The sequence below is a fragment of the Scheffersomyces amazonensis genome, assembly GCF_036850825.1.
Source record: "Scheffersomyces amazonensis strain UFMG-HMD-26.3 chromosome Unknown RJT21scaffold_2, whole genome shotgun sequence".
Lineage (NCBI taxonomy): Eukaryota > Fungi > Ascomycota > Pichiomycetes > Serinales > Debaryomycetaceae > Scheffersomyces > Scheffersomyces amazonensis.
Window position 1 is genome coordinate 811,642 of NW_027042742.1, and position 10,293 is coordinate 821,934.

At 31.8% G+C, this 10,293-nt stretch overlaps 3 protein-coding genes across 3 annotated transcripts; 2 read left to right on the forward strand and 1 right to left on the reverse strand. All coding sequences in view use genetic code 12, as the record gives it.

Annotated features, from left to right (window-relative positions):
- Positions 1–3,328: 3,328 nt before the first annotated feature.
- On the forward strand, positions 3,329–5,330 carry RJT21DRAFT_1955 (uncharacterized protein; the record flags this gene model as incomplete). The annotated part of the gene is made up of 2 exons (XM_064883667.1): positions 3,329–3,983; positions 4,024–5,330. The coding sequence occupies 2 exons, from the start codon at positions 3,329–3,331 to the stop codon at positions 5,328–5,330; spliced, it is 1,962 nt and encodes a 653-aa protein (XP_064739312.1).
- A 344-nt stretch (positions 5,331–5,674) lies between these two features.
- RJT21DRAFT_1956 (MCT family MFS transporter) lies at positions 5,675–7,003 on the forward strand (the record flags this gene model as incomplete). The annotated part of the gene is made up of 1 exon (XM_064883668.1): positions 5,675–7,003. One exon carries the CDS (start codon positions 5,675–5,677, stop codon positions 7,001–7,003), a length of 1,329 nt encoding a protein of 442 aa, XP_064739313.1.
- Positions 7,004–7,059: 56 nt separating this feature from the next.
- STV1 (Stv1p) lies at positions 7,060–10,150 on the reverse strand. The gene has a single exon (XM_064883705.1). It carries the CDS (start codon positions 9,990–9,992, stop codon positions 7,116–7,118), a length of 2,877 nt encoding a protein of 958 aa, XP_064739314.1. The 5' UTR covers positions 9,993–10,150; the 3' UTR covers positions 7,060–7,115.
- Positions 10,151–10,293: the final 143 nt, after the last annotated feature.

The window sequence follows — 10,293 nt, forward strand, 5'->3', positions numbered from 1 at the left end:
GGGCCAAGTCTTTAACAGAAGTCATTTTATGCAAGTACGCTCAGACCAGCCGCATATAGGACGTACGATCCGTCGCCCCACCGGACCGCTCTTGTTGATGCAGTGAGATTTGAACGTTGTGGTAAGGATTTTGGTCTGAACATGTTTCCGCACTCTGGAACGGAAGGAAAAAGGCTCGACTGGCCGCCTTCCCAAATGCGCATTTTCTCCCCATTATCATCTAGTTTTAATACTAAAATGAAAATAGAAGATATTTCAGACATGCCAAATTTAATCAACACATCATAAAGTAAATTTAAGCTTCGCTCCGTTCTTCAAAGAAGTCAAGCCATAATCTGCAACTCGTCTACAGGGAACGAGTCAATTTAGGGGTAAAATTGGTTGAAGAGAACCTTTGTGACGCAAAAATGAATATATTTTCTTAGAGTTACCCGAGGAAACTCTTAGAGATGCACGATATTTGAGCAGATCTTTAGTTAGAGACTTAGTTTATAACAAGGGGATGAAACAACGCACAATGGAACAAGATATTGATAGACGAGATAAAGAATGAATTTATGTAATTATGCAATTGAAAGCACTTCCTGAGTGTCTAAGCAGAATACTGTAAAATTTCAGTTGAAATGGGATAAACTGAAGAAAGAAGGAGATGCTTACCTGCAAGTAGTTTAGTAGGGAAAAGTATTACAAACATTTTGACGAAATACTTCGCTTAAAGTTCTTCAAATACAAATTTAACTTTTTACTGTTTGATAGGTTTTTTATATTATTCTCCATACCATTTCCTGATTTTAGTTTAGATTGTAAGTGTTGCCCCCATCTATTCTCCTCGAAGCCTATGAAATTGTAAATGAAATTGAATTACAGTTGATCTTTTACATGTAATAATAATTTTGCTATAGCTGTAATTATTTTTTGAGTGGTTAAAATTTCATTTTATAATTACAAATTGAATCAGATATTGGCGCGCTGGTCATTGCAAGAACGGATTTATTTCAATGCAAAGTATTCGGTACATGCATCCGATTCAGTTTTGTATACAGGTCTTGTGTGAGAGCTGTACCGGCAATATTTTTTATTAATCTTATTTTATTATAATTTTATTTTCCTTTCAAAGAATCGATTGCCAAATTATTGATCGTTTATTGGGAATGGGCACAGAATTAAATCAAGTAATATGTCTTGGAATAGTTGTAAATCAAGAAAGGTCAAGCCCGACCGAAGGTTTATAGTTAAAGTAAAAATAATTGATATCTAAGTTCGTAATTCACCTGGTCAATGTTACAAGTAACGTCATATAGAATAGCCAATATATTTAATACAAATTGATTATAAACAAAGGCGGGGAAGAGATTACAATCATAAAGTGAATTTACGAAAATACGTTGTTAACAACGTTGAACAATGGTAGAATTCAATGGCCCTTGAAGAAGAAAATAATGGGGAGGTTCAAATCAACATTCGATGGATCGAGTTACCTTTGTCGCAGGAACATAAAATTGAAAAAAACAGCACGTAATTTGTCTTTAGTTGGCTTGTTTAGAAAGTTATAATAATAAGTCCGATGAAAAGCGGATAATTAGTTTTTCACTTTGAATTACATTCCTATGATTATTAATTATTATTAATAAGTATTGTTAAGTCCAGCCAAAGTGTTAGAACGCATGGCATCTTAACAAAGACAAAGTTCGTATTGATATATAGCTAACGCATAATAAAGTAAATAAAGTAAATAAGTAAATAAATCAATGTTCGGCAATACAAATTAAAATTGCCATGAATAAGGTTTTAAAAATTTTTTATTTGAAGCATAAAAAATAAATGGGTAATGATATCCGACGGTATTGGACAAGATTAAGCATATTTAGTTGTTACTAAATTAATTGAAGGAAAATTCATTGGGATTACCTCCCTATATGCACCGTAGGATCAAAAGTTCCGAAATTCATATGTAGCAGGTAACTGAGACTAAATTCAGCCGTTAATAGTACCATGTTTCATAACCATTACTTCCGCGATTCTTGAAATTTTAGGTTGCTTCTATCCTGTCTGAGGAATATTATTCTAGCTGGATTATTATAAGTTTAAATGTAATATTTTTATGCATGGGGCACGGCATCACAAAAAGTTTAAGCTAATTTTTTTGATATACCCAAGTACATTTCGAGATGCGACATTTTTTCCGTAGGCAGCTTTATGCACCTTCGGCTGACGAACAAAGTATCTGATGATGATTGGAAACAGTGACAACACCCCCCAGACGTGAGTTTATTTTTATTTTATTTTATTTATTTTTGATTCTTATTAGGATTTTTTAATTTTTTTTAGTTTTTTTTTTATATTAAGAAATTTGTTCATGACAATACCTGGGCTACAGTGGGCAGTGCTTACCAGAAGATCATACGTACTACTAATATTAATTATAATTGTCTAGATGTAATGTCGCCATTGGTAATCAATGGATTATAATGCATTGATCGACAATTGTTCCCTAAAATGATGGTATTATGCTATGTCGATGTCGTTGCATTTACATGAACACAATCATAAACCCACTCAACATACCTTCTATACTCCTGTACCTGTTGGAATAGCTCTGGCATTTGTAAATCTCCATCTCTTACTATTGTCAAATTTTATGCTTAAATTAACTGACTAATTAATTAATTAATTATTTATTTCATTATGTGATTATTTATTTATTTATTTATTTTGGCTGTTTAATTATTTTTTTACCGACTTCCATGTATATATATATACATCATCAAGTCTTGTCATTTAATTATTTGGGGAATTTCTTTTAGGGTCCCTTTCTAAATTTCTATTAAAACATTCGTATTGTGATACAGCTTCGTACCTCATCACTATCAGCAGATAATTATCGTAATTGTCATCAAACAATAATCAACTATTGACTTACTTATTTCGTCACCACGGCTACAGACACTATAATATATACCGTGTCATCAATCCTTCATTAACATTACTTATAATTAACAATTATATTTATAATATTATCATCAGTCAATTACTACCACTAATTACATCAATCATCACTATATAATAACTCCTTTCCCCTATCATTAATCCCCCACTAGGTTTAATTATATGTTGCAAAATCTCACTAATTTTTTTTTTCCTCCCTACGAGATTACGCTAACAAAAAATTTATACCAGCAAGGCACAACAACAATAGCTTACAATTGTTAAATAACTTACCATCCTTTCCTCAATAAATTTTAGTAAAAATCACATATTCTTGCCATTGGCATTACTACAGTGTTACCGGCCTTGCCTCCGCTAGAAAAATCTACTTTCTTTCATTACCATGTCGGACAGTGAGGATAGTTCTATCGATACTAACGAGTATAGTATTCAGGACTATTACAAATTGATCAGACCACTCTGGGCCGCCAAAAACATCAATGCCAGTTATTTAAATAATCATAAACTACTACGAACATTAGTAGACTTTTCCCTAACCCATTCCTTATTTTTGAAAAACCTTCAGAAACGTGAATTGGATTTAGGAGATATAATCCCCACTAAAATCAATTATATTAATTCATTAGTCATAAGAACTCCCAACCATAATAATTTAAATAATCAAGATCATCCTTATCAATATTATGGATGTTTCCGTAATAAATATGTGGAATTCTGTCCTCATTTGGCCATTGCAGCCTATTTATTCACCCGATTCCATATACCCGACGAATACGGCTCTCTCGAATTTATATTTAATGAAAATCATAAACTTAATTTACAAGATGTTAAATTATTAAAGGGTAATAATAAATTATCGGCTATTTCTTATAGTCAACAACATAAATCTTCTATAAATGCTTTGGGATTAAGTGGTCTTAATTATAAAGATATTAATTTAAATAAATTGCTATCTATTCAAGGATTTGAAGTAGTGGATAAATTAGTATCATTAGATATTGAACAATTACCTCATAAATTAATGCTTGAATTAGCAGGTGGATTTTGATGATTATGTCTTACCAAGAAATAGATTAGATCCTCCTCAAGAATTATTAGATCAAATATTCCCCTTTATAAATCAAATAGATCCGGTACTGGAATCTTCAGCAGTATTAAGAATGAAACAATTATTAACTATACTAAGAAGAAGTTTAGTACAAGATATGGTAATTATTAAACATAAATATCCTAACAATCCTATCTCCAAACATGCATTATTTAATAGTGAACTCTTTAATAAATTTAGTAATGATATGGAAAAAAATGGAGTATTTACTGATTCCCCTAGTTTTGAATTTGAAGATGATGATGAATTGGATGCAGATATGGAAGATTCTGATAATTATGAATCATTAATTAATAACCCTAATGTTGATTTATCTAAAATAGTTGAAATTCAAAATAATAAAGTGAAAAACTTACAAGATCAATTAAATAATATTTATATGGATCAAAAGAATGTATTTGAAAATTTAAATTCATTTATTGAAGTTCAAAATGAAGTTTTCCATAGACAAGCTGAACATTTACAAAAGATTCTGAATTCTATTAATGGTTTAATGGTATTATTATCTACTAGAAATAAGAATTTAGTACCTTTAGCTCAACAAAGTTTGGGTGAAACAGCAGAATTTATTAATTCCATATCTAGTTCTAATGTTAAACAAGGATTAAATAATACTTTAGACTTGTTAACAAAATTAAGTACTACTAATGCATCTCAATATGTATCATTCCCAAATCCAACCAATTCAATATATAATACACTCCCTAGTCCCACCACCAAAAATGGAACTTCAGCAACTCATCTGCCAATTGCTCCAACTTTACAACCAATTCAACATCATCTTTATCCTCATCAACCATTCTCGTCTCAACATGTTCATCAACATCAACATATTCATCATCATCCTCCAACCCCTTCAACTTCATCATCATCTACTTCAATAAGTCAAACACTTGGTCCACAATTGGCACCACAAACTCCATTAACGCCACAACAAATTGAAAGACAAACTATTTTAAATAGAAGATTATCAAGACAAGCCACGACACTTTTTGAAATGTGGGATGATTTTAAGGGATTAGAACAAGCCCTTAAAGATCATGAAATTACTGTAACGGAATGGCTTAAAGTTCATGGAAGTTCAGAAAGACAATTTAGACATACTAGATTAAAAATTATAAAATTTATAGAAGACGAAGCTGCCAGAAGAAATTGCAGTGTAGAAATCGTTAAAGAGAAACTCCATAGTAAAATGAGAAATAGACTAAGACCCTGGACACTAGATGAAGTTCAGAGAATGCTTACCTCCGGTAAACGAATTAATTTAAATGAATAGACGCTCCTAAAAGTTACTAAAAGTTGCTAAAAATTTGCATATAAGTATGCCACTTGTTCAGTAGTATACTACGATTATTTATTACCTCATTGTATTTATATATTTAATTAACACTAACGACTTTGAATGTTTTTGCAGCCTTGAAGTAATGGTTAGTAGCCTTTGTAGAAGTTTATTCGTTACGGTAACCTTAGCCGAGGGCGGCGGTCGCTCGATCCCGCACCCTAAATTTTTATCCGATCTATGACCGGATCTCGGAATGACTAATCAATTCCCCATATAACCAATTGATTAACCATTATGTCAATTAAATCTATAATTAACTATATGAACATTAGAGTAATATGAGCTTACTTGCGGAACATAATGCCGCAGAGGCTATAGAGCTTCACCTGGAATCCAAACAACCGGAAATCGCCACTACACCGGTCGATGCCTTAACAGTAATCCAAAATTTACGAGCTAATAAAGATGGAATCCTTGTAGTATTATCAGGATTTTTATGTAACTTTATGGTATTCGGTATAGGATTCTCATTTGGAGTGTTTCAAGAGTACTACAAATCACAGGATGGACCCTTATATAAATCTACTGATTTTCAAGTAGCCATGGTAGGAACGTTTGGAACGGCTTTAACATATACTTGTGGAATATTTAATAAGACTTTACTATACCATTTTAAGCCAAGAAATGTTATGTTAGCCGGATCTATACTAATGTCAACCGGCTTAATTCTTGCAGGATTCTGTTCAAAATTATATCAATTTATACTAACTCAAGGTCTTATATATGGAATCGGATCTAGTTGTGTTTATTTACCCCCAGTAGTATGTGCACCAATGTTTTTTAATAAACATCGAGCTATTGCTATGGGGATCTTATTTAGTGGTACCGGTCTTGGAGGTTTAGCCTTAGCTCCATTCACTCGATACCTTATTGCCCAAATTGGATTCCGATGGTGTTTACGAACCCTCGGGTTCATTAATCTTACTTTAACTGTATTAGCTAGTTTATTAGTTAAAGAACCGAAAGTTGAAACTTTCCGAACCAATAATAAACTTTTCAATATTCATCAACTTGGATCTTGGAAAGTATGGCTTCAACTTGGTGGATCACTCTTACAAGCCGCTGGTTATTTAATTCCATTAATTTATATGTCATCATATGCTCAAACTTTAGGATTTACTAGAGGTCAAGGTGCTTTATTTATTGGAATTAATAATGGTGTTAATGCTATTTTTAAAGTAGTGTTTGGATTCGGAGGTGATCAAATAGGAAGACTTAATATGATCATTATATGTAATCTATTAAGTGCAGTAACTGTATTTGGATTATGGTTTGTAGAATCAAGAAGTGCATTTGTTAGTTTTGTTATATTATATGGAGTATTTTCTGGTGCTATCATAAGTTTATTACCTACTTGTTTATTAGAACTCTTTGGCCCAGCCAATTATCAATCTATGAGTAGTATCATGTACTTTTGTCGAGGTATTGGCAATTTCTTAGGCTCTCCATTAGCTGGTCTAATGATAGTTAATGCGGGTATAACGGCATCCGATTATAGAAATCCTATCATTTATAATGGAGTCCTTCTCATAGCCTCTACTATGTGTTTAGTAGGACTTTGGATAATTGCATACTATGAAAAGATTCATAAAACATGGAAACTTTAGTTTAGTTAAGTTTAATGTATTTTAATATAATTTAGTTAAGTTTAGTTTAGTTTAAGCTAATTTGGTATGATACATCTATTTTAGTTACACAACTACTAAAGCACTATTACTATTACAAATCTATTTCCTTAAATGCAAAGGGCTCATAGGCATACCCTTCTCCTTCAAAGAATTTGGACATGGCTTCAACCCAATGTAATCTTAAGGAATGTAACATTGCTGAAGTACCTTCCATAAGGACAAGAATACATACAGTTAACGAGAACCACATGGCAAATAATACTACTGTCATAAAGATTCCAAATTTCCCCGTAACTCCAAAGGCATTACTAATAGTCATAGTCCAAAGTACTGAAGATAATTGAGCATGAGCTAAAGATAATGCCCATAATCTCAAATATGATGCCGTATGACTTACACAATTTAAACAAAATTCAATAGTATGAATAACTTGATGAATTACAATATCACCAAAATTAAAACTATCATGATCATCACCATGAGATGTAGAATTATGATGAAGTGGTTCAATATCATTGGGGAAATTAAAATCATCATTAAGTCCATCTACTTCATCTGGTGGATCATTATTTAATTCAGCATCTAAATCAAATGCTGTTTCTTCTTCAAGAACTTGAAGTGAATGATTAACAAGGGAATTAAGATCTCTATAACCTAATTGAATAGCCTTTTCGTTTTCTCTCTTTAATGTATAAGGTTTATATACCAATAACCAAGGTACACAAATAGCAGCAATTAATACAAGAAAAATTTGAATATATTTTTGACCAGGGAAAAGTTGAACATCAATCTTTCCTGGAGAAAGAAACATATTAATTAACATATTAAGTAAACCAGGTGGTTGTCTATTATTACCCAACCAATCTACTGACCATTTATATACAATGGTTAAACAAAGATATCCAAAAATACTTTGCATAAATAAGAATCCCGGAATAAAATTACCAATAATATCCACTCGAGATTTAAAATATCGATAATTAACTAAACTGAAAAATAATGAATAATTCATATGAACAAATCCCATAAGAATTGAAAGTTTCATTTTATAAGAATTGGTAAATAATAAACTATTCTCAGCTCCATGCCATGCCCAATCCAATCCAATTGGATAAGTTCCCGATTTCTTAGTGGCAGTAATACTAATAGGTCCATCAGTATTAAAATCATATCCTTCAGGAAATTTCCAATCCCAACCAGATTTGAAAAGAGTCATGGATTTGGAAAAGATATCATTATAAATTAATCCAGTATACATGGAAAATATCCCCATCAAGAGGATAATATATCTTCCATTAAATGCCATTTCAAATATTTCATCTTTATTTCTCATGGAGGAGAATTTGACTTCATTTCTAATAAGAAATAATGCTCCTAATAGAACAATAAATCCATGACCTAAATCTCCAAACATTATAGCAAACATAAATGGGAAAGTTACAACTGTAGCCAAACCAGGATTAACTTCTTGATAAGTTGATATTCCATAAGCATCTATAATCAGTTGGAAAGCTGCAGTAAACTTATTAGTTCTATGAAATGTAGGAGGAGTTCTATTAGTAGCTAATTCATTAACTACAGCTATTAATGTACCATATTCATCATCATCTTCAAAACTAGATATTTCATGATCAGTATCATCAATAGCAAATAAGGGATCATCTGTTAGACCTCCACCAGAACTAGATTGATTTTGATTTTGATTTTGATCATCAGTAATTAAAATAGATTCTTGAGATTCTGAACCAGAACCTGAACCATTATTACGAGATTTATTCCGAACTAAATGTCGTAAAGTTTGTTTAATTCCGGCTAAATCAGATACAGGAATCCAACCTTCACCAACTAAACATCTTCTAGTACTATCTTCATCAAATTTATTTAATGTTTGATAAATTAATTTCTCTCGTTGAATTATATAACAAAAATCAGGATAACCTTCTTGAAAGATCATTAATTCAGCAATAAGTTGATTTTTAGTACTAGCAACTACATTATCAAAATCTCCAATTTTAGAATTAAGATCTTCCATACAGGCAACTCTTTGTTGTTCATTACCTCCCACATTATCATATATAATTCCATCTAATGATTGAATAATTTTACGAACTCTTGTTCTTAAGAAATCTCCATGAATATATATAATAAATGCATTTTTATCAATTAATTCGGCATCTCTTTCATTATAATTTGATAATGGTTCATCAATTGGTGAATCATGAAAATATAAATTCCCTCTTAAAGTTCTCCATAAGATTTTTCTTAATAATGGTACTTTATCTCGAGCAATGGTTCCCAGAATTGAATTAAATCCTGATTCAGATAAATTAACTGTTTCACTTCCCATTTCTAAACTATTATTTCGATTATTTAATAATGCCACATCATCATTATCATCATTAAATTCATCATCTCTATCTCCTCCTCCTCCTCTTCCACTACTACCATAATTATCATCAAATCCTAATAGACTCGAACTATGGAATTGAGATAAGGCTGTTAGCACATATCGATTCTCTACCAATTTAAGTTTTTGTTGATCCAATATCGTAAATGAATGATCAAGATGTTTAATTCGATCATAAAAAGTTTGAATTTTCGATCGAATTTCATCCATTTCTGAACTACTAGGTAAAGGATTTAAATCAGCCTTTAAATTAACAAATATATCACTCTTAATTGTATCATACTTTACCATAATTGAATGAAGGAAATTAAGTTGAGATTCTTGAGAATCAATGTTTCGAAGTTCACTTACAAATGTTCGTTGAAATGGAGTAAGTTTCGAATTCAAATCTCGAAAATGAACATTCCCAAGTCTACCTAAAGTACATACAACATCTCTAGCTAATTCAATTGTTACATAGAATTGAACTAATGTCATAGGTGCTGATCGGAACATGGCTTCATTTGGCCCTCCATTCACACTCCCGGGAGAGTCGGAATTTAACAGTAATCCTTGTACCATTCTATTACTTCCTAACACAATTAAATCAACTTTATCACTACTGAATTGCCCCAGAGTTGAAGGTTATTTGTAATGACGTCGTGGCAGGGAGTTGGGCAGTGGGGAGTTTACAGGTTAGCGGTAGGCTTAAATGCAGGTTGGCACCGTTACCTCCACTCTGGAGCCGTTTACAGGTTGGGGGTTAAGTGTATGTGTGTGGATTAACCTGTAACATACAACTATGGCTGTTAGTCTAGAATGTCATTAACTATCACCACTACTAAACAGTCAATAATGAGAGGTGTAGAGATTCAGTAAATGA